A 24,294-nucleotide genomic window follows, 5' to 3' on the forward strand; every position below is an offset into this window, starting at 1 on the left:
TATTTTTTATTGCGGTTCTTAAACGCACTTGAATCCTCCCAGCAGAGTCGCCTGTTTTTTTTATACATCAGCTGATTTAAGCCTGAAAACTGTGAAAAACCCCCAAAAACAAACATTTAGAACAATTGACAGATTATTAATCCGATCTCCCAAATACAGAAAGAAGTCAGGAGCTCCACCAGCTTTATCCTAAAAATAATGTGTGTAAAAAAAGAGAGAAAATCATGATATGGAAAAGCCTGGAAATTGCCAAAATAATAGCTAGAAATGTCCTAAAATTTATGCAAGCATCCACTTTATGGTACAAAATAACAAAGCAATTTTACATGTGAAATAAATTAGATGAATTGAGGAGCAAAACTACCAAAACGATGATTGAATTATGAAAAAAGGGCGAGACAGAAAAGCAAAATTGCGTAAAACGCCTGGGAAATCAACAGTTTGAAATGCAACACAATGACTGTTTTGTGCACGGACGATGTTTTGAATCCATCAGTCTTAAACTGAAGAAGTGAGGGGCTTTTTTTGAACATGTCTTCACCCGCAGATTCACAATCCATCTATATGGAAATGGAACAGATTTGTCTAAAATTGCATTTTGCATTTAATACCCAAACACTACTAAACACTACAATGTAATAAAATACAAAAGTAACTGCCATATATGTTGAAAATTATCTAAAAATTTTAAAAAATCTGCCATTTTATGCAGCTTTTCCACACTAATAACAGACAAAAAAAGACATAAGACCAAAGACAAGAAGTTATATTCTTAAAACATTTATTTCCGTAATAATTTCTCCTTTTTAATCCTTTTTGCATAAGTGCAAAAATGCACCCAAAACAGCCACCTGAGGGAAGTCTACATCTTTAAATAAAAAAACAAGCAGTGTACATTTATAGTACAAAATTCTCTTTTAAAAAATTGCACAGTTTGTGTATAATATATATATAATCATAATCTCCATTTTAAACAAACTTTAAAGGCTCAGAAAGTAAACAAAAAAATTCACCAAATGAAAAATAAAAACTTTTTTTTCTTTTTTTTTCCCTAGAATTTAAAGCTGAGGAAACTTGAGACCCTGTTTTCATGTGTCCATCATAAATATACATATTCAAATGCAAGTCTCTTTACATATATTATCTGTGCTAGTGTTTCACCAGACAATCAAAATTATTGCGAAGTAGTTTAGTTCTACTAGAAAACATGGGTGTGGAGGGGGAGAAGGTAAAAGCTTCTTTCTGCTGAACGATCAATAAGTTAGGCAAAAAAAAAAAATATATATATCTTTTTTTTATTTTATTTTATTCTATTCTTTTTTTTTTTTTTTTTAAAACACCTCTTTAAAATTTCCTGGAATGCCCGTTTTCCCAACAGGCTTGTGTTCCACAAACTGTTCATTCAACGTTCCTAACGAACAATTCAGGATTCCAGTTTCGCTTTTAAGCGACGACACTCGTTTCCCTGACATGTTTTTTTTGTTTGTTTTGTCGTTTCTTAACTTTACACAATGGGCTCCACCCTGCGAGGTGGAGGTCAGCGTCGATAGGGATGGAAGCCCTGAACGTTGTGGTTCTGCCCTCTGCCAAACGCACTTGCGGTGGGTTGGGGAGCGGCGGCAGGCTGTGCTGTGGGGGCCCCGTACGAGGCGGCTGGCTGACTGGGGTCTGCGAAGCTGTGGCCGAAGGCCGTCAGGTCCTGGCTGTACCCTACGGTAAAAAAAAAAAAAAAAGAGGGAAAGAGGGAAACGATAATGTCTGGGACACAAGATAAAGCTTCGGAAACGGGCTTTAAGTACCTTGAAGTGTTTCTACTCCCTCAAACAGTAAACACACGAGACCCAGCCTTTAAACACACAATACTTCTCCACTCTCTTTCAGCTCTAAGGTTTTATAAATCAGGACGTCTTAAAATGAGATAAACGCCAATTCTAAAGCTAAAAAGTCTGTCAAAACTGAACCAAAATGCAAAGCTAGTGTGTGACATGTAGAACCACCTTTACCGATAAAAACACCAAGTTCTTGTTGTCTATATGTTATTTATTTAAATTTTGTTCCCTTCCCACGAATATTCAATCCTTGTTTTATAAAGAAGATGAAGCAAACGTTCATGTTTGATTTAGCCACTGGATGGCAGCAGCTCCCTGCAAACGCACAAGGGGACCAGGTTACCAGGGAAGGAAACAAATCTGCCTGAAGAAAAGGTCAGGCCGGCGTCCCAGCTGACGACGGTTTTGATTCCAAACTCCCGACCAAATCTTTGCAGGGTTTAGGTGGTTACTGATTATTTTCCTGCCCTGGTAACGCCCAGATGGAGCAAGAGTGGACGAGGGGCGACGTTCCCATTTTAAAAAAAAATCTGCTTTAAGAGTTTTAAAACAACTGGAGTGGAAAAGAGAGTAAGAAAACTGGTAAATCGGAAAATGCAGCACATTGATGTAAAGTATCTCAAGAACAAGAAGCAGGACCACCAGGCAGGAGAAATCTGGGAGAAACAGACATTTACTTCAGATCTTCTTTCCTTTCTCACCCCTTCAGCTGTATTTGGAGGCAGTTCATGGAAAATAAGAATGGGTGAATGGACTGCTGATGCAGAGAGACAACTGAACCATGAACAAATCTTCTGACAATTAGATCATCCTTTTACAAAATCAGCAAAGCAATGCAGACAGTCAACAACAAAAAGAGGACATGTTAATCTTGGTATAGTGAAGCCACAGCCAAAGAAGGCGCTTATTTGGTTCGAGCCAAAGTTGCCAAATTTCTATGTAAATTTCTTTCAAATCCACTCAGTTGTGACGTCAACGACAGCTGGACTTTACTACACAAGTAAACGCAAAGTAATTTGTATGTACATGCAAAAATGTACATGCAAAATACTAAACACAGAGAAAAAAGGAGGAAAAGAAAAGAGGCGGCAAATCAAGTTGCAGCGCTGTGGAAACTAAATTGCCGAACAAATGCTTCTTTGGTGGTTGGAGAAGACGATGCTGTCACCTACCTGCGCTATATCCTCCCTGCTCTTCCTGACCATAACTGTGAGAAGGACGCGTTGGTCCGTAGGCAGAGGGGTCCTGAGGGTAGTTACCCAAGCCTATCAGGGAAATGAGGAGACCAGGTTGACTGAACCCAGATTGTGCTGGCTGACTACCTTATAGTTCCTTCCTCGTTTACCGGACCTGCTACTCAGTAAGGCTTTACTTTTCAGATTCATCTGGAAGCCGAAGATATTCCTGACGAGCGCCTCGTACGATCGCTTCAATCAGGCCAGCCTGGTCTCGAGGAGTTTGTAAAAGTTTCTATTACATGCTAAAAACGTATTTGTTTTCCATAAAATAAAGAAAGAAAAGAAAGCAACTTAAGGTAGAAATTAAGACCAGTGATTTTGTATGGAGTTACTTTCTTTAAAACAAAAAAGAAAGGAAATTCATCTTTCACGCCAGCAGAAACGTTTCGCAACTTCTTCTGGAGAAACAATGTGCAAGATTAACCTCTGTATGTGCAAAGAAAGAGATGTTTCTGCAGCTGTTTTGTAGTGGTGCTCCACAACATGTCTACGTGTCACAGCATGTTGCTGAAACATGATGGAGTCTCCAAAACATGGGCGACCCGCGGTTGTGCAGGTGCTGTAACTCTACAATGCTCTACAATGGTCGTAGTGGACGAAGATCTGCTCCATGATGGATTGAAACTAAAGATTATCATCACGTTCAGCAGTAAGGTGTTTTTTTGCCTTGTTGCACTAAACCGAATCTCAGTTTGTTGAATTAAACTAAAACTGAATGTCCTTGTATCATATCATGGTGAAAGACTGAATCGTATCGGTTTTAACTGCCTCATGTATCTTCAATGAATTGAATATATATACACTGACCAGAGATGCACAACCCTACTTTGAATCATTAAAGGTACTGTGTGCACATGCGATAGAAAATAACATACAAAACCACTGTCTTAATCCTGAATTAATCAAAATATCTAACTCTATATAAGGCAAACATACCTAAAACCATGCAAACAATGTCATACCTAGTGCCAGCTATGCTCATATAAAACCTTTCATGGCTTAGTTTCTGTTGCACCACAAACAACAAACCTTTATGAGGCTGTGTTTTTCCTACTGACTGATAATCACACTTAGGGCCTGAACAGGCAGCGGACATTTAAAGCAAAAAGCTTGATGGACGACCGGCACAAGCAGGAAACACTGAACAAGATGGGCACCTGACAGTGATCACATGACTGGGTTGAATGTAGATTCAGCCGTTTGAGGGAGCTGAAAAAATACCAGCAGCCTGAAAATCAAGGCTTCTAAATGAAATCTTTTATCTGACTTTGAGCTCGTGTGACAGACTGGCTGAATGCTGAATGAAGACAAACACTTCCTTTTTCATGGATGCCATTCAGGTTTCAAAACGGCTTTGATTTTTCAACATTTAAGGCAGGAAATCATAATTTTCTAAAACTGCACAAAGGAATACTTATAATTACCTCAAAAGCCTCACTTGCAATGAAAGAAAAACTAATTATCCTGGACCTAAACAGTTAAAAAGTGGAGTTATGTTAAAGTTTTGGTGCTGTTTAAGGACCACAAATACATCCATCAGAATCAGACATACAGACACAGACAAAAAGGTAAAACTCTACATATTTCTACAAGGTATGGAACAAAACAATATATGACAAAAAAGCAAAGATTCTGTGCAATAATCTAATAAAGATTTAGAAAGTTTTTGATAGGTCACTTGGAAGGTTGGACAAGCCTAATATCAGATTTAATTTTTCATAAAAACATGACTGTCATGATGGTCCAGTCGTGCCAAAACGGGGGAAAGAAGCCAAGACAGTCACCATGGAAGGACGAGGAGCAGGAAGTGTTAGAGGGGATTAATAAAAAGATTAAGGTATTAGGAGCAAATCAAATGACCAAGTCAGGATAAGATGATACCTTTTTTTATAAAATCAAAACAAAATGCAAAACAAAAATAAATACATTGCAAGGCAGGATGATCTAATTCAAAACCTACCAATCTTTTTAAATAAATCCACAGCCCAGCAGAAATGACTGCTGAGGAGTCCTGGGTATCAAAAAACACCTTCCACGTCTTCATGGCGGAGTCAGTGGGTGTTCACGTGTGCGAGAAGCATGTTCGGATGTGTAGCCGTTCAAGCTCAACGCTCCCGTTTGTGTAAGAGCTGCGGTCATGAAGTCAAATGAGGTGCAGCTGCACTCGATAAAAACATCCAGGGAGATGGGCAGGATCGAGGGGATGATTAAGAACCAAATGAGACGGAAAACAGGCGGCGTGCTTCTTTATGCACGATGCTTTTCTTACCATATTGGCTATAAGTGAAGTCAGGCTGCCCAGTGGGAGCTTTGCTCAAGTCCTGAGTTGGTGTGGTTGCAGGGGCGAAGCCCAGCGGCGCCGTTCCTGGAGTGGTGGGCGGAGGAGGAACTTGTGGAGCATACTGGTCTGGGTGGGGTGTGCCAAAACTGTAACCTGTTGGAGAGTGACCACACATTTTTGACTTCTGGGGCCTCATTTGACCGTTTTATCACTTTGTATTATTTATTTCAACAAAAATCTCAAACTACACAAAACTAGTCTACCTGAGGAGTGATACTGGCGCTATTTAAGGAAAAATAATAATACTAAAAGAGGAAATTACCAATTTTTTCTCTGATCTTCAGCTGCAACAAATCCAGTTTTTTATAGGTCTTTAATAGATATAGGCTCCCAGATGAATCCATGTTAACACACATATAATAACTCATTGTGGGTGTTTTTTTTGTTTATTTTTGTGAATGAAACAGGAGACCTACAGATTAAAATCCCCTATAGTTTTTGTTTTTTGCATTTTTTTCTGGGTGTCTGCAGCCACGCTGTCCTCCTCTGATAAGGTGCAGGTCCCTCCCTTACCAAAGCAACTGCCTTTTTAAAGACTTCACAAATTTAATTAACACATTTTAAAAATGCAACAGCTGTTTTAGGTCTTTTCTCTCAAAACAAAGTAGCTGTGAGATGGACGTCCCACGTGCAGTAGTTTAAATAGTTTAAAAATTAAAAGTGTAAATGTGAGCTGGTGGGACTGACCAAACTGAGGTGCTGTGCTGTAGCCCTGTTGAGGGTAGCCCTGAGGTGCTGCGAAGCTGCCAGCCGGGGTCGTAACCAGGAATGCGTTAAAGGGTGATGGAGGCTGTGTGGGGGTTCCCCGGCCTGCTGACAGCGGAGGTCCATACCCACCTGGCCCCAAAACAAAGAGCACATTTGTTCATTAATATATGGAAGCTTTTGCTGTTCGATATATAAATTATTGGCTCTAATTGTTGTTTAATTGAAGAGCCAATTAACAGATAAAACTGTTTAATCTGAAAGTGAGGCTGACACTTCAGCGAGTCCTGCAGGTCGAGCTCGACTTGGCGATATGAAGTCAAGCCTGACCAAAAACAGGAGGAGGCCAGAATCCGTTCAAGCCTGCCATCTGTCTCAAGCAGCAAATTATCAGCAGCCTCAGCCATTATGAATCACAGATAACATGTACTGTTAACTGTCATCACCCTGTAGGCTTTGCTGCTTGTAGCGCTTCAAGATAAGCACGTGACCACACGGCGGGCACGTCTTTATGCAATCTCACAGTTACACAACATACAAGAAACTCACTACAGTGGCATCTTTCAAGCGGATACCTACCTATGGGCTGACCAGTAGCAGACACCCACACTCCTTCAGGAAGAGAGGGGAAAAAAAACAAGTTTAGACAAAATGTTGATATGATACAGCTGAATATTTAGACTGACAGATCGAGGCCTGCTTGGTTAATGTTTGAGCAGAATAATCAACATATCCAGACAGTTACTTCAAGGTTTTTTCCCTTTTGCGCTCCGGTTTGGGACTTGTTCCCACTCACCCTGTGGCCCATAAGGCTGTTGCCAGCCTGGGGCCGGCTGTGCTGTCCAACCATTAGCTGCAGTCAAGATACCCCTGGGTGCCCACTGACCAGGGCCAAGCTGGCCAGGAGCTTTGCTGTCACGAGGCTCTGCCTTCTTTACTTCCACCTGGACAAAGGACAAGAAGGGCACATTTGGCAAGACCAGCAAGAGGTCAATGAAGTCCCTCACCTAGACAGGTCTGTCCTACAACTGAAACTTAATCTCACCGCTCTGGGCCAGTTTGAAATATTTCACTTTATGTTTATTTAATGTAGGGGCGCTACGTACATTAAAATTACTGTGCGGCCACAAAAGGCTGCAGGCTATGTGTCCCAGGTACTGAGAGTCCTCGAAATATGTCCACAAATTAAAAAAAACTTTTGGCTTCAAATAGCAATTAATTTTTTTTTAACTGTACCTGAGAAACATAGATTTCAATTTATTTATTATCAATTGACCTAAATATAATAATTATATTCTAATGTAAGGTCATAACTTACCTTTCTTCAGCTAACGCTTAAAAAAAGATCTTTTTTTTTTTCTAATTTACTAGGAATAAGTTTTAGGTAAGAAATGGACGCAGAGAGAAATCTGTATCTCAGTTCTAACAGAATATAGAGAAAACATGCAGATAGTACAAACAAGTCTTTTTTAGTCATAAAAATGAATCTTCATACTGTGTCAAAGCAGGAAAAATGTTGTTTTTTATAAATCAACTATTTAAATCATAATTTTTACAATTATTAATGGTTATTAACTTTCAGCCGTGCTTGCCTTTGGTTGCGAAGGTTTTTATTTTCAAGTCTTTGAGGCACAAATAAATTTGTCGCCCCGTGAAGAAAACTTTCCTGTTGGTTACTGCGCAGACTACCAGCAGTTAACCAGAACAAAGAAACAGGTTGAGACTAAGGGGAGCCAACCAGAAATAGACTGAAGGGTTGAGTTATTGGGGTCACCTTGCGGGAGGAAAAACGAATCGCAAATTCTTCCCTGCTTTAAGGTGTTACCACCTTCCCCAGCCTCCCCGTCTTCCTTCTCTGTCGACCTAATTACATGCACATGTTTCCAGCAGTGGCCGCGCCGCCGCCGGCTGCTACCTGAGCACTTCCTCCCGTGGGCGTCGCAGCTACAAGTGATGGATACAGTGACTTCTCCACAGTCCCCAACAGCAGAACTGGGATTTGTTTCGCAGTTTGATGTGCTCCAATTTCTAATTTTATAACTTATATCTCCCAGCTCCCTCTAGCTCCAGAGTAAAGTAACGTCAAGCCAAGAACAATGGATTAAGTCCAGCCTTGATTCCTACAGGAAATGAGGGCAAAGTCAAGGGGAGAGGATACAGATTGGGCAGATTAATTTTCAAATAATGTCTTTATTGTAATGAGTGACATTTGAGTAAAAATTGTTGTGCAGCCATTAAAAAAACTCAATCTTTTCAATGAAATAGTGGCTGCATTTCCACTTGGCTAACCATTAGGGCTGCACAAAATATCACAAATTGCTAAAAAATATATTAGGTCAATCCAACAGAATCTCACCGGCCTTGATGTCCACACCTGGTTCAGATGATATCAATGACAGAAGTGTTTGTTGCGATATTAAATAATAAAACTGTGCAGCCCCACTAACCGTTTTATAATACCCACAACTTCTTTCTGCCTGCTTGGGAGGCAAGAACGAGGCCGTCTCTTTTAATCTCTCCATCTCTGCTAAATCCATGCTTAATCTTTTTGGGAAAAAGGGGGAGTTTACTTATGATTTAGAGCTGTTCAAGCCCGCGTTTAAAACCCAAGAGTTTGAGCTAAACTTTAGCAGATATGTGTCAATATAAATGGATTAGTTGTTTTTTTTTCCTCCGCTGAGGCAGCAGGTGGGTGGTGTTTGCTGCAGAGATTTGTGCAACACAAGGTATGATAAAAGTTCAGGAAAAGTTTAAATATAACTCCACCACAAATGTAAGTTTTTTTATGTGAAGTCTACCTGATACTGTGTGAATTGACTTAGTGCAGTAAACCCCATCCATCTGGTGCGCCGAGCGAGCTAAACAAACACCGAAAAGTGATATGCAAATGTCTTTGTGCAACTTGTGTTTCAGGCTTTCGTTTGGTATTTGAGGAGCTGACAGACACAGTATGGAGATTCAGCTGAGGTCACTGAATTGAGCTTTCTCAAAAACAAAAAAAAAGGAAATAAAGAAAAAGAAAAAGAAAACATGTTGACATGTAAGTGACCTGCCAACAAAACAACAGAAACAAAAAGAAAACAGAACTTATTCGACCAATCCTTTAGGTGACCTATGTTTATCAAAATTCTTCTGGATTCAAATTTCACTTTTATGTCTTATTCTGTTACCATTTTGTATGTTTAATCTATTAAAATACAATCCATTTTTTGTCAAATAGTGTAGCTCAGACACTCTAAAGGAGTGGTCAGTTTCAACAAAGCCTTGGGCGAAGCTTGAATCTGAAAGTATGAGAATATACAGCTAATATACTGATTATTAGATGCTTTTAGATGATCAATTTGTACTGATGATGATGCTGCACTCTCCAATTTAAAGTTACTACCATAATTACTTTAGATAACGACAACATCATCACACTAAAACTTGCCACTTCGTCGCCCAAGCCTCCGTTTGATCGTAAGGGTAAAATAAAACTACAACTACACACTTTTTTGCCCATGATGTCGTGAAAATGCATGTTGACAGCCTGGTCCACTGATTGTTCGGCCTCGAAAGTAATAAATCCAAAACCTAGCCAACGACCAAGAGTGAATCAAGGTAGCAGGGGGTTGTGACAACACAAGATGAAGAACAGTATTGGGCTTCAGCAGATTGAGGCTCAGTCAAGACTGAGCAAGAGGCTCCTGGGGTTCGGATGACGTCGCAGGCTTGCAGAGCAACACAAATCCAAGGCTAATGCCTGGGGGATTGAAGGAAACCTTTCTCTTTACTGTGCAGAGAAATATTTGGTGAAGTTAACAATTAAAGACTGCTTAACTGTTAGACATGAAGAATGACAGGTGTAGCATTCGATTTATTGTGAAATAATCACATAAAAATGTTCAGCTACGTCGGCTTTCCACCTTCAGAGGAGACTGAACGTTAAGGCGGTGACAGTAAATTGGAGTAAAGTTACATTTTATTACTTGATGCTGTTTCATCCAAACCCCACCTTGATCTGTCCCCTGACATATCGCTGTGGAGCACACACTCGCAGCAGCCATTGTTAATGCATCACAAAAATATGGAGAAACACAAACTGTAGTTTGTACTTTTGAGTCTGCCAGGATAAGCCTAAAACGGACAATTAAAATATTGCTCACAAAGGTAACACAAAGGTAACACAAAGATACAGGTTGTGAAAGCTCTGCCGAAACGATAATTTACTCATTTTGCTGGCTTTTCGTGGGACGTACACAAAGTGCATCAAAAGGAACGCAGTTTGAAGTGAAGCGTTTTGACCACGGCGGCTGCTCAGAAAACTAGCGTACTTCCAAAACTTTTCTTCAGAGCGTTAACAAGCTGCTCCGAGCCGCAGTGATCTACTTTCAATCTGATTATCTTCGGGCTGTGGCAGAACTGGGTTGGGAGCGCATGTCTACTCGGGGACCTAACCTGAATCCAATTAGATGTCCTGCGAGACGAGTAAGATCTCAGAGACCTCTTGCACCATGCCAAACGTTCCCACGCCTTATGCTCCTCCGCTATTAATAACATCTGTCAATGACCCGTCCCCAACCTAAATTTGAAACCAAACTGGCCCCATTAGGACTGGTTACCTCAGATTAACCAATCATCTGGACCAGCAGCCATGTTCAACGTTATCGTTTAGACCAATGACTCCCAAAGTTGGGGTGGGGACCCCAATGTGGGTCACCCAACACCAAGTAGGGATCCTTAGATAATCTCCAGATATCAACCCACAATTAAAAAACTAGTTTTTATGACATATTTGCACCATAATTGTGACAGAGAATTGAAATACAAATCATAAATTGATTTAAAAAAAAGCATAATGTATGTTAGGACTGTTTGTGTTGTCATTATGCTCTTATTTAATAGGGTCATTACCATTTTTGGATATTTAAACAGCCAACAGATGGGGTCACGCACCTTTGTCACTATAAATTTATGGGTCAAAAGCTGAAAAGTTTGGGAACCACTGATTTAGACCAATATTATAATTTAACTAACAAAAAGTAACCATTTCAGTTAAGTTTTAAAGTCTAGATTATGTCTGCAAACCAGCCAACAACGACCTAAATATCTTGAAAAAACAAACTGTGTCCAAATTTCTGACTATGTGAGAAAATGTGAATTTTCTTTAAAAAGAAATCTGAATATCTGGAACCATGGATCCACAAAAGGTGCAAAAACTTTTCACTACTGGCTGATATTCTTTAAAAATAGATTTACGACATAATTTACGACAGATTCACTATGACCAGCTTTATCCAGAGCTGAACAATATCAGGTATCTGTTTTCCACCAATAAATTACCAAAATAAAAAACATAAAAACGATTTAGATGCATCTTTCTGCCTTAACGACCTGATAAAATCCCTCAGTGAACCATTTTTATTTCACTAATGATTACAGATGATCCTTCAGCCCAGGAAAACCCTTGATGCACTTTATGTACGCCCTATTTAGACAGAGTAAAAATAAAAAAAATGTGTTTTTTGCATTTGGCCTGTACCTCTGTGCTGCCTATCAATGCACAATAACCTAAAGGAGAAAAGACAAATCTTAAGAGACACTGTTAATCACATCAAACCATTCACAAGGAGAAGGGCGGAAGAAGAAAGAAAAATAGAAAAGGGCTTACTTACAAAAATACTTAACTTTCTACACACAAGAAAACACTCTATGCCATTTAAGATACCAGTAACTTCTAAATCAAGGTAAAGGAAACTTACTCCAATCTCAAATATATATATTATGGTTTTAGTAATAGAAACTGTTAAAGGTTACATTAAGTACCTGGTGCAGTACATTGTACACAATTCAAATGACAAACTATTCTGGGTTTTCCCAACAGAGCGGGAGTGCTGGTTTAAAGGAGCAGTAATGTAAGCTGTGGGTCAGCGTGGTCGCTGCGTCGATGCTATGTGGGACAAACGCAGACGACCAACTCGGTGGGCGAGTCCAACGCCGTCGGTGGGACCGGCCCGATTCCCAGGGAGACCGTCTATGCTAAAAGAGTCGACACATGTCAAAGTCTCATAATATATTAATGACTATGCTGGACAAATATGAAGGCCTGTCAGTTCTGCCGTCAGGAACTGGGTTAGAGGAACTTCTGAAGCGATGAAAGCCTTTCAAAATAATTGCGTTCTTATAATAAAAACTCTATATTCACCTTCTGTGTTTGGGGCCAAAAGCAGCGTCTTTGAAGAACAAATCCTCCTTCAGATGCTCAAACTGTTCTCAATATGCCAGCTGCACGTTGTGATTAAGTGCCGTATTTTTTTTTTTTTTTTTTTTTTTGGAGCACCTGTTTTTTCCCAATCCGTTTCCTTATCAGGTAGTAGTTTCTCCCAACTCCCAGAACACAATTTAACAGCGTTCTCATTAGAAGAACAGAATTTCCTGTTACATTTTAGCAGAAATGTTTAAGAAAAATAAATAAATCCCACTTTTAAACGTCATTCATCTTGTAGATGTGCTTCTCTTTGCTTAATTAACGTTACTGGAGACACATTTCAATTAGGAATTGTTTTCTTTTACTTTTAAATCGGAATCAAACATGATGTGAATCCACTCATAATTGAAAGACTTGTCAGACTTCTTCATATTTAGCTTTTTTTTTAAAAATAATATGAGGAATAAACATGACTTAATCTAGAATTTGCTTCTCAATTTACTTCCTAAACTGTGAATAAGACGTGTAAAAAGGATATTTTATAGCAAGTATGAGGGAAAAGGAATAATTATGCAACGCAAAGCCCTCTAAACATACCGATGGGCACCCATTAATGTTTGGAGACAGATTTTAATGAGAAGGCATTAAGTTTAAAGAGTGTTCCTTTATATATATGATTAAGATATTAACGCACTTACAGGTAAAAGAGGACCCCTAAGTGAACCTATACTCGGAATAATAAATGCTGATTTGATGCTCCTGTTGTATGCTGAAAGCGTTCAAACTGGAGCAAAATGAATTGAGTGAAATTAGGTTTTTTTCCTCTTTGGGTCAGAATAGTTTGTCATAAGATTTAAGGTGATACAGAATGGAGCAGGAGAGAAATTTAAAAAAAAAAAAAAAAAAAACGGGATCAGCTTTTACCTCGGGGCCTCTGCTTCTCCGCATCATAGATCATTACCACCTCTGTGACCTTGAATGGGACAAAGGGAGAGAGAGGCTCCATTTAGAGAACTGGACAGTGTCCCTTTTTATTAAACTCTGTCTCAATTGAACGATTCCATCTTAGTAAACCTGACCCTTTTACATCCATTTCAACAACATTAATGACAATCAGAAGAGGTGGTTGTACAGCTGGTAATACTCACCACTCCGAATCTATTGAAATAGTCCCTGAGTTCAGGCTCGCCGCAGTTATGGGGGATTCCACCTACAAATATCTTCTTTGATTTATTGCTATCGGCTTTGCTGCCCTTCTGGAAAAAAAAAAAAAAAAACAGGGAGTGTATGGATTTCAAAGTGTGTTAAAGGATCAGCCTGGGAGGGGGCCAGTTAGCTATCATCTATTCAGCCAGTGCAGAAGAAATTAGGCTCTCCTCTTGCCCTGGGGTATAACTCTTAACATGTCATGTCAATGCAAACACGAGTCTCCACAGATCAGAGAACACGGCTTCTTCCTTCCTCTCAACCACTGAGCATTTCTCCACCACCGTGCGCCACAATCAAGCCATAAAGGCCAGAGGCTGCTTAGGAAAAACATTTAATAATAATAATTACATCTTCTGCTTCCCTAATAAAACATTTCATACCAGCTGCATGACTTAAAGCCAGTAGCAAAATGAGAACTTTATTCGTAAATGCTTCTGACAGACGGCCAAATATGCGTTTATTGACAGAAAATATGTTGAAGCTAAAGCTGCTGCTGCCCAGGAGCACAAAATTACTATAAAAGATCTGCAGGGTTTGTTAAGTGACCCCAAAATTATCCAAGTTGGAGGAAAGACGACTGCCTGCCTAAAAAAAATTATTGCTGGGAGAAATTTTATGGATCAGGCAACAGAATGCATCTCAAAAATCTTCTGTTTTCTCAAATTAACTCGGATGGGATGCTAAAAAGAGCAACATACTCGTAAGAAAAACACTATCAACGTTACACAGACAGTGTAATGTCACCATTCAGCACAGTGATACAAGCATCTCCATGAGACGCTTTTGTTACATTTTAGTAAATGTGACCTCATTAGGTGTATTTCCAAACCAGCTGAGAGCTGCTGGCATCGCTGCAGTCCCTTCAACGCAAATAAAAGTCAAAAGAAATGATAGATTCCTGCAATTTACCAAACTAGTTTCTTGCAAATTCAAAAAATATGAAGCTGGGAGGAAAAAATAGTCTCGTTCTTCGAGAGAGAAAACAAAATTTACATTTATTTTTTTTAAAAAAAGAAAAGAGGTAAGGCTGAAGGGTTTGTCATGGCTCATCAACGCAAAAAAAAGAAAAAAAAAAAAAAAAAGAGTCAAACCTCAGGAGGAGGAGGAGGAGGAGGAGGGGATGGAGAGAGCGTGAACCTCCAGCAAATAGACCTAACCTAGCCTCCTCAGTAGAAATCAGATGCCTCTTACCCAGCCCTCCTTGGTTCGAGACTTTTCAGGCTGCATTCCTCTGGGAGTGCATGGCTTCGGGTCAATCTAACAGCAGAGGCAGAGAAAACCATTTCACATCATCCTCTAATAAAGGCACCTTCAAATGCTCTTCATCAACTCCATTACGGTGTATTGCTCTGTCCCTCTTCCTTTTAACTCCTAACACTAATTATGCAAAATGTTATCCATTAAAGAAATGTACAGTTTGATTCTAGCGTAAATTGTAACTCTATGAAGTTTTCTTTAACGCTCCTAAACACCAAACAAAGCCGACCATCTGCTTCAAAATACTCACGTTTCTTCCATCAAGGTTATGTGGCTTCGTTTCCAGCACCGTCCGTACACAATTGGGGTCTTTGAATTTAACAAAGCCGAAGCCTCGAGACTGATTTGTAGTTTTGTCCTTCATGATGACACAATCTACAACCTCCCCATACTGTGAGAAGTAGTTTCTCAGCGTCTCTAAAACAAAACAAAACAAAAAATAGACAAACAGGACAGTGAGGCTTTGTGCAGCCGAGCGCAAACGTAAAATTACAACCAGATTTGACTAAGACCAGTCTGCCTTCTGAACAGCAAAAAGAAGTGCAGTCGTGATTTATAAACCCTCTTGCTTTCGTTATGATAAATGAGTATGAAAATGTGTTTAGCACTTCAACAAGCTTGGAACAAAAAGGAGGTATATAAATAAAACAAGCACAATGCCACAAAATAACCCAGAAGATCATCCAGTGACCTTGAGTTTATGTTACTGCAGATTACCGGGGACCGTACTATTTATGTGTAAACATTAAGTTACTCTAAGTCGTAAAGCGCAAACAAAGCACAGACCTGGCTGTCATTTCGAATAGCGCCAAAACACACTACCAGCGCCTGTAAATCCTGCACACACCCACAGAGCCAACTCAACTAAAGGCAAGCAAGTTTGAACAAATGAGGAGCTGCTCTGGAGAGAGTTAGCGTAATTGGTTTTCTTATTGCTGAAAAGCCCCGGGGTGTGAGCAGCAGAAACAGCCACCGAGTTACGCAGAACTGTGGCTCAGATCTCCACGTCGACGCAGACGAGCACTTGGGCAAAGTTAAACGACGACTGATCGGCGAGTGAAGGGTTTTAAAGCAAACTGCGTCGTCTCCTGGTGGGGATGAACGAGAGGAGGAGGAAGTATTGGTTTAAAGCAATTACAGTAACATCTTAATTCACAGTAAATCTACATTAATTCATAAAAAAAACACCAACAAATGAGTTTGGTATCCATGTGAAATATTCATATGGCAGTATTCCCTGCAGCGATTGTGCTGCCCTTTTTCTCCTTATAAAACACAATCAAAATATTATTAATACAGGTAATAATTACAGTAATATATACTGTTTTAACCCCATGGCATGTGTCTGTGACTAAATCAGTATTATCACTGGAGACAGAACGATTAATCGGACGATATTGGCTACTTTTTTAAAAAAGAAAACCAGCAATCGGTCATGCCTGGACGCAACCAGCTCATAGGTTAAGCAATTATTGTTACACTTTGTTAAATAAAACGCATAATGGTTCAAATAAAACCGAAGTTCTGTGGCGTGTATAGACCATCGGCTGCCTTGATTTCTAAAGATCGGAGATGTAGAAAAAGGCATATAGTTTGACCTCCAAATACCACACAAATTGCTGTTATTACTTTACAATTACAGCTGCTGTGACATTACTTTCCTGCCAGGAGAGCTAAAACATCGCCTGCAGTGAAAGTACAGTAGGTGAACTTTTATTTTAAGATGTGGTCCTGTTCATGCAAACAAACAAAAAAACAGACTGCACCATTAAAAGACACCATTAACCCATTAAATCCATCATGTTTATTGTTGACAGAAGTGTGTGAGCATTTGCAAAATGAAGTGGCTCACCTTGTGTTGTGCTCCAGTCCAGTCCACCGACAAAAAGTTTCCTGAAAACAAAAAACAAAAATAAAAACAATATAATGAAGTCACAGCTGGTTAAAAGAGGTGCAGCCGGTCCGCACAGCATCGACAATAAAGAGGGGCTTTAATGAACGTCCTGTCCCGCAGACAGAGCCGAGGTGAAGCCCTCAGAAGACGGAACCAGCAGCGGAACCAGCCCGGACCGCAGCCGAGCAGCAGCGGGACGGAGCACCGATGGAGTTCGTGCTTTAAGTGCCAAAGTAGCGTTCAGATTTTGGATCAGCACCAAGGCATGTGGCTGACAAATGCATGAGCCGAAAGTGTCGGCTCGGCGCAGAGGAGGACGCTCCATCCCCCGGCGGTGCCCGCTAAATGTCCTCGCAGCGGCGAAAGTCGAGACTTTCCGCCGCCCGAGCGTTAGCTAGCTCGGCTACTTGGAGCTAACTGGAGCCGACGCGAGTGGCCGCACTTCCACCGGAGTGGACATTTCGCCACGTAAACTCGTGCCCTGCTTGGCCGCAAGCCGCCACGCCAAGAATCGAACTACTTTCGAGGACTAGTTTCACTTTTTTTTTTTCCTGGCCGTCTTCGCTCCGGTTAGCTCGTTAGCCGCCGTTAGCTGTCAAAATGTCAGCTTGACAGCACGGCGCGCAAAACCCGACAAGTTGCGAGGCTAATTTTCCTCTACAGGGTCTCTCGAAAGGTTCGATAAAAGGCGTCCTACCCGACTTCATCTCCCACTAAGTTGTTGTTCATTTCTGAGGCTGTAGTGGATGGGGAGGGGGGGGGGACTGCAGGAGCTGTTACCCGGCTTCTTGCTTCAGTGCTGCCCCTCTCAGACTGGAAGCGGAGGAAGGTCACTCCGCTTTTTGGTTCAAACTGTTCTGCTCAATGACGGCGCTCCAGCGGCCTTTAAAGGGACATCACACCCAAAAAACACAGCCGCACCGGGCTGCAGTTCAGCTCAATTATTTATATAGCGCCAATTCACAACAATTAGTAAAAGTTATCGAAGTAAGGGAGGCGACAGTGGGAAGAAATGACTTGCTTTTAACAGGATGAGACCTCCAGCAGATCCAGGCTCAGGGAAAGAGGCATAGACAAACAGAATGATAGTCCAGGTGTGGTTTCTATGGAAGGGAAAACACGTTAATGGCAGAAATAATCACAAATACACACATGGATGACAGCCCTGGTTGCGTCAGGAAGGGCACACGGCGTCAAACTTTTCCCAAATATCTTTCGTGCTCGCTGTGGCGACCCCTGCAGCAAAAAGAACGACAAACACGGAGAGTAGCGCAAGTAAAAACAGCAGCATGAGGAAACATGGTCAGTTTGTCCTACAGCAGTCTAAGCCTATAGCAGCATAACCATAGGATACCTCAGGGAACCCATGCCAACCCTAACTATAGGATTTATCACAAAGAAGTGTCTTTAGCCGAGTCTTAAACATAGACAGCCTCACAGACAGAAACTGGAAGATGGTTCCACCATAGAGGAGCTGGAGAACTGAAAGCTCCTATTTTAGAAACTCTAGGAACCACAAGTAAACCTGCAGTCTGAGAGTGAAGAGCTCTGTTAGGAAAATATGGAGCAAAAAGATCTTTAGTATAAGATGGAATTAAGTAAATTGTCTTTGATTATGATTGTTTTGTATTTTTGTTTGTCATTTCACTTTTCTAAATGCTCCATTTCAAAGTTTTATCCTCAGAGATGGACAGCTTGATTTATAGTAACCCAACCTTTCTTTTTTTCAACAGAACATGTTTTTTAAATTCCTGTTTATTTACAAAAATGTGGCCTTTGATTTAAAAAAAAAAAAAAACTAGTAACAGCTGACATGGCCATCTTCAGAAAGTGGGGGCCAAGACGGGGGCCCAAGGTAATCTTTGGATGTCTCACAAAAACTAAAACAGTTTTAGAAGTTTTATTACGCTGTTTTTATATTTGACTCGTGCAGCAAAATGAGTCAGAATGAGCACAGGCTGCAGTGCAAAATAAGAGAAAATATTGATTTTTGCCATATTTGAAATTTGTGTAAAAACAGATTCATCTTATACACTAAAATAAACCAGGTTGACTCTTAAATGTTAATAAATTGTTGGTGTGCACTCACTGATTAGTGTTTGACAGTTTCATTAAACCCATCCAGTGGTTTATGAGATATTTTACCAATAAAGCCGAGGGGGGTGGGTGGGCGGGCACTGCCCCCATCGGCCCACCCTTGGTGGTGCCCCTGGCAGCAACATAAAAAGCATCTTAGATTCTGGAAAATAAATGTAGGGCGCTTCTTGTTTGTGGTTAGGCAACATTTTGGAATGTTTTTTCTACTAAAAAAGCTTTCTAGTGTGCTGGTTTCAGACTTTCAAAAGTACCAAAGTACTTAATTCTTTTTACAATAATATATTTCATAAACTAATTTAAAAGCTGCCAAGTAATTTGCTTTATTTAGAAGCCCCTAGGATAGTTATCTTCCAATGGGACAGTAGGGGGTTCGATCCCCAGAGCTTGAAAAGTGTCCTAAAGTGTCTCTGTAAAGTCGATGTACCTCCCACAGATATGCTTATCAATGCATGAGTGAGAATATATAAAATGGTTATACACAGTGTAGTAATAGAAAGTACTGTATGAGAAACTAAAGCACTTTGCAGAACCTGGAGAGGTTAAAAAGGTGCTATATGAGTGTGGGTTATTTACCATTTCAAGTTAATACTCAAATAGAAGGCTATTAATTGATAAAGCGGTCCTACCAGGCTTTAAAATCACAAAAAATGACAACAACATGCTATTTAATGTGATGTAAATAATTAGTTTAGACTATTTCAAGTGTAAGAAATAACATCTGGTATTTGGCAGGAGCTGATGATTTTCAACATTTCCCTTTTAGCTGAATTTTGTAATTATACAAAATAAATAAACACAGGCTTCATTTTGTCACATTTGTACTCACTATGAGGCTTTTATTTTCAATGCTGTTTTACGTTATATTAGAAGATTACACTTTTTTGGAGCGTGATTTTCAACCATTTATTACAACACCAAACCAGTTAAGAGCTCAACGATAATTAAATCTTCTGCCAGCAGGAAAAAAAAAAATCCTACTTTTTATTTATTTTTACAAACTAGACCATCATAACTCATACACATATGCTCTCCTGTTCCCTTTATCAGCGTGCCACTTGAATCGATACGTGGCTCGGTGCTAATTAACATCAAAAATAGAAAGTACATAAATTTCTCTCCTCTGGTATTATTCCCCAAGCTTTCCCAAAACTCCCAGTGGAAAACGTAAAAGTCGGAATGAGAATCACCTTCTCACTCAGCAGAGCGTGTCCCTGGAAGATGCTCTTGTTTCTCTCATATCTCTTCCATATCATTTATGAAGGACAAATCGAGGGCACACATCAGCATGTCATGATTTATAGCAAACTCTCCGCCGGGACTTTTTTTTTCAAATTACAATATATGACTGCGTTTCTCAGAGGAAACAGCCTCACTCTTGTTTCATTAATAGAGTCAAAGTCAAGCAGGAGGGGGAGATGGTGAAACCAATAAACACTGGTTTAGTTTTTACACTCATGAGTTTTAAATCGTTCCGTTTTTACACATAAGATCCCACGTTAAGCAACAACACGAGAACTCTGCTCAGGCAAATGAAAAACGGGGATATCTGCAGGCTTTGGAAACTCCAAATGGAGTTACAGCAACCTGAACGGAGAGTTTGTCGTCAAAATCAGTCTTTCATTGTCCGTTTGTGGTTATTTCTATAAGAAAAAACAAACTAAAAGCTACAAACAACTCTCATTCTACATTATTTGACGAAACCACCCATTTCCTGTTGCTGCTGGAACAAAGGATGGCAAACTGGTTACAACAGCCTCCTTAGGAGTCATTATGGCAACGCTGGCGTTCAAAAATAAAGATTTTCTGTTTCCAGGTTTGAGATGTTCACCTTTGAGGCCGATATCAACGTGACAACAGAAAACGTAGGTAGAAAAGTTTTGTTTTCAGTCTTCAAAATGTCACAAAAGACATTTTTTATGGTTCTAAATCTTAAGAAGACATACCCGGTGTTGTCCAAAAGGTCCACACTTTGGTTCAAATCCATGCAAACACAACATGATTGGGAACATTTTATCAAGAGGCAAAGGAACTTTTCTACAATAAAGTTGAAAAAACATGAAACCAGCTATATATTTCAGACAAGTTCAGGCTAACTGAATAAATTAACACTAAAAAAACTTGTTGGACTGTCTAAGTTAGAAACAAAAAAGTCATGCAATCAAAGTTTGTATCTTATATCTCACAATCTTCACATGATGTGATAAAGATCTTTCAAGGTATTTTAATCTTTTATATATATTTTTTCCACACCCAAATTAACATTAAAGTTAAATTCCTAATAACTAACTGCTTCTATTGTTGGTAGTATAAGAAAAAATGGCACTTTAAATCCATTTTTCCCAAAATTCACCAACACAATATGTTGGTACTTTTTAAGGCATCAAGTGTAAGAAGTTCATTTAAAGGAAAACCATTGACTGCGTTTTATTTTATTTCTCTGCATTTTTAGTTTGAGGTTTATCCCAGGAACACAAGACCTTTGTTTACTGTCCTGTGGCGTGATTAAGTGTTAAAACTCATACAGTAAAATATCTGGAAGCTTCTGAGCCTCCGTTGACCTCCATCCAACCTGCAACTGATAACTTCATGATAAGGTTTGGTAGATTAATTGGAACCATAAAACCATGGAAGACTTTTATTGTCGGTGAAAATAACGGATTTAATCCAAACCACCACTAGAGGGATTGGGTTCATGGTTTCTTTTAGGTGAAAAGTCATCAAATCTGATAAGACATATCTGTTCACACAGTTTTTAATAAAAACACGTTACAGTAAAGTACTGATGAAGCACAACAAAAACATCTCTTTGTAGAAAAAAGCATTAATGTTCACCAAGTAGATGAAATTAATACCTGAATGGCAACTTGAGCAAGCATTACTCCATTTTAAAGTTTGTTTTTTCTGCATAAAAGCTTGTTTTCCTCAAACAGTCATTCCTTAAATGTATTAAATATCTAATTTAGAGCAATATTCACCATTAAACAGCCATTTAAAGTTGCTAAAATAGTAATGTTTTTAATTGATCCCACTGGTTTGTGAAAGTTTTGGAGCGATGAACGAGTTTTTGAGGTTTCGAACAATAAAAATCATCTTTAAAACAAAAAACAACTCACTTTTGTTTGTTAAAGGATTTTCAGTCTTTTCTTTGTCTCATTCTATAATTATTTGGTTTAGTCAATGTAACGTCATTCTTTTTAGGGAGTTGAATTTTATCCAAGTTTATTTAACTTTAAACATACTTGAAGGATGACGTACCATCGATTCTTTACGCCACATTTGTCCCTTTTTGCTTTTAACCTCCAGCTAATCTCTGCTTTGGGCTGGTTTAAGTGGTTAAAGCCATTGTGTAATTATTCCTAAAACCGACAACAGTGGAAACCATCCAGGTCTCGTCTATCCAACTAAAATTGGCCTTTTCCCGAAGCTAATCGCGTCTAAAAAGGTCTCAGATTTGCTTCATTGGGTCCTTTATTGCTTCACATGCCAGGATGCATCAGGTCCTGCATGAATGTGAGCTTCTGTGGAAAGACGTATCATGAAACTCAATGCAAATCAGAAAACCAGCGAAGAGCGGTGGGTGGATGAGAACCGGCGGTGCAGTAAGGACTCTCACAGCGGTGAGGAGCACTCAGTTTCATCCAATGGGAGTGAAAAGGATGATGGGTAAGGCAGAAGATGACCAGGCGATCTATTTTCGACTGTCTGTCTGTTGTATTGAGTTGTGACAAGAAAAAGTTAAGTGGCGCTGAATAACAGAGCTCTGAGGAGAGCGGGCTTTGTTTCCGGGCCGTCCCTCTCTCTTACCTTTAATGTGTTTTCATGATACAGTACTTCTGCATTAAAAAAAATTAAACCCTGAATCACTCGGGGAACGTGAGAGAACCTAAAATCCACTCTTAGGACTGCGATTACTAACTCCCAGTTATTGATAGCAAGGCCGTGTTTGACCAAGAGTACAAAATCCAAAGATTAAGACTTCAGTAAATCAGGCTGAATATGCTCTCAGACACGAAGCTGAAACTGGTGACTTGTTTGCGTTGTTCCCCAGGAGCAGCATACAGGTGTCTTTCTTCCAGCACACTAACAATTTCAAATTTAAATGTTACTATAACATGTTTCACCTTTACACCTTTAGTCACTTCTCAGTGAGATCAGCAGAGAATGTGGCGAGCTAAACTAAAATGCACGCCAATTCACTAAACTATGTAATCCTAACCCCAAAATTAGATATTTTTATAGACATATTTTGCATGTTTTTATGCAAAAAGACAGCCGTCCTAACAACTGAAGCCACTTCTGCAACTATAAGAGAGCAACGTATTGTCGTGTAAATCTTTTGTAGGTAAAGATTTCAATCAATCGAAGCCTTTTTTTTGTTCAGGGGGGCTGACATGATGTTATGCAACAGCAGTCAATGAACAACATGTGTGAGTAGGATCCAATGTACCGGCTGACCCCGGCTGTCATGCAGACATTCAGAGATTAAAGTGTACTAAGACTTCTCCCTCTGCTCCTAATTCTGAGTACCACAGAAACTTTCCATGAAAACAAAACTAGCTGATAACAGGAACTTTCCTTCTGATTAGGAACTAAGGACAAGGAGCTGAACAAAGCAGCAGGGAGATACGTTACCCATAAAACCGCCCAGGTAGAAAGGAACAAGGCGAAAGATGTTCTGTTTCTGAACACAATATTAATACTCCGGCCTCAGCATAACCGTGTGGGAAGGCCCCACATTGCCGATTTGCACAAGAGCATTTCTGCTTCGAGCATCTGGGAGTCTGATGGTAGGATGGAGCGGGAGAATGAGGGCGTTGCTTCGATCAGTCGTGGTGCAGAAAGAGTTGAGTCGAAAGGCAAAGCTCTGGATTTACTGCTCCATCTACGTTCCAACCCTCACGTGTGGCCATCAGGTTTGGATCATGGCTGAAAGAACAAGATCCCAGGATACAAGCAGCTGAGATAAGCTTCCTTCGTAGGGAAGGCTGGGCTCAGCTTTAGGAGGTGAGGAGCTCAGTCATCCAGGCGGTATGGTAGAAGATGGAGATTGTTGATTCAATGTGTTGCTCCTCAGACAAACCTGCAGCTGCAGGAACAGAAGTGTTTTTTTTTACATACATCCGGCTTTTACGCTGCTGGAAATGTGAACGCCTCTGCTGCAATGTGTCCCTGTTTATTCCTTAAAATAAGTTCTTCTTAACAGTCTAATAAATAAGTATCTTTGGTGATGTGTTTTCTTTCATCAAGCCTTGCCCCTACTAGTCGACGGCTAGGGATATCCCAATTCATTTTGAGGTAAGTAGTCTTCAAATGTTGCGTTGAGGCCAAACAAACACACAAAAGTAGTATTCACTTTATACTTAGGATAACCACAGTGTTGTCTAGCTTGATGTTGTTCAGATGCACTGGCGGCGCCAGGGGGGCGCTAGGGGGTGCTATAGCTCCCCCTGGAAAAGTCATAGCACCCCCGTAGCACCCCCAAGCAAAGGCATAACCGGGGTATGTGTGGGACATGTCCCCCACTTCCCTTATGTATG

General features: G+C 40.0%; 1 protein-coding gene across 2 annotated transcripts; it reads right to left on the reverse strand.

The window, feature by feature from the left end:
* Positions 1–764: 764 nt before the first annotated feature.
* On the reverse strand, positions 765–17,508 carry dazap1 (DAZ associated protein 1). 2 transcript variants are annotated; one of them, XM_017413519.3, is made up of 13 exons: positions 17,358–17,508; positions 16,619–16,659; positions 15,017–15,183; positions 14,701–14,766; positions 13,449–13,556; positions 13,225–13,273; positions 9,604–9,686; positions 6,910–7,057; positions 6,693–6,725; positions 6,096–6,245; positions 5,337–5,501; positions 3,002–3,094; positions 765–1,710 (listed from the first exon to the last, which is right to left on the reverse strand). In XM_017413519.3, exons 1-13 carry the CDS (start codon positions 17,387–17,389, stop codon positions 1,538–1,540), a joined length of 1,308 nt encoding a protein of 435 aa, XP_017269008.1. In that variant the 5' UTR covers positions 17,390–17,508; the 3' UTR covers positions 765–1,537. The 2 variants fall into 2 exon arrangements, with proteins under 2 accessions (XP_017269008.1, XP_017269007.1); XM_017413518.3 differs by lacking the exon at positions 3,002–3,094 and having other exon boundaries at positions 17,358–17,507.
* Between the last annotated feature and the right edge of the window lie 6,786 nt (positions 17,509–24,294).

The sequence above is a fragment of the Kryptolebias marmoratus genome, linkage group LG24 (assembly GCF_001649575.2).
Source record: "Kryptolebias marmoratus isolate JLee-2015 linkage group LG24, ASM164957v2, whole genome shotgun sequence".
In the NCBI taxonomy this organism is placed as follows: domain Eukaryota; kingdom Metazoa; phylum Chordata; class Actinopteri; order Cyprinodontiformes; family Rivulidae; genus Kryptolebias; species Kryptolebias marmoratus.

Excerpts from the sequence above, each read along its gene's own strand:
- dazap1 (XM_017413519.3), bottom strand. The coding sequence starts at position 17,389 with ATGAACAACAACTTAGTGGGAGATGAAGTCGG. Across the intron at positions 13,557-14,700 it reads CTCGAACCAAGGAGGGCTGG|AAGGGCAGCAAAGCCGATAG; the intron begins GTAAGAGGCATC and ends TTTTTTTTCCAG. Across the intron at positions 9,687-13,224 it reads GGAGAAGCAGAGGCCCCGAG|GTTTTGGATTTATTACTTTC; the intron begins GTAAAAGCTGAT and ends GTCGTTGGCTAG.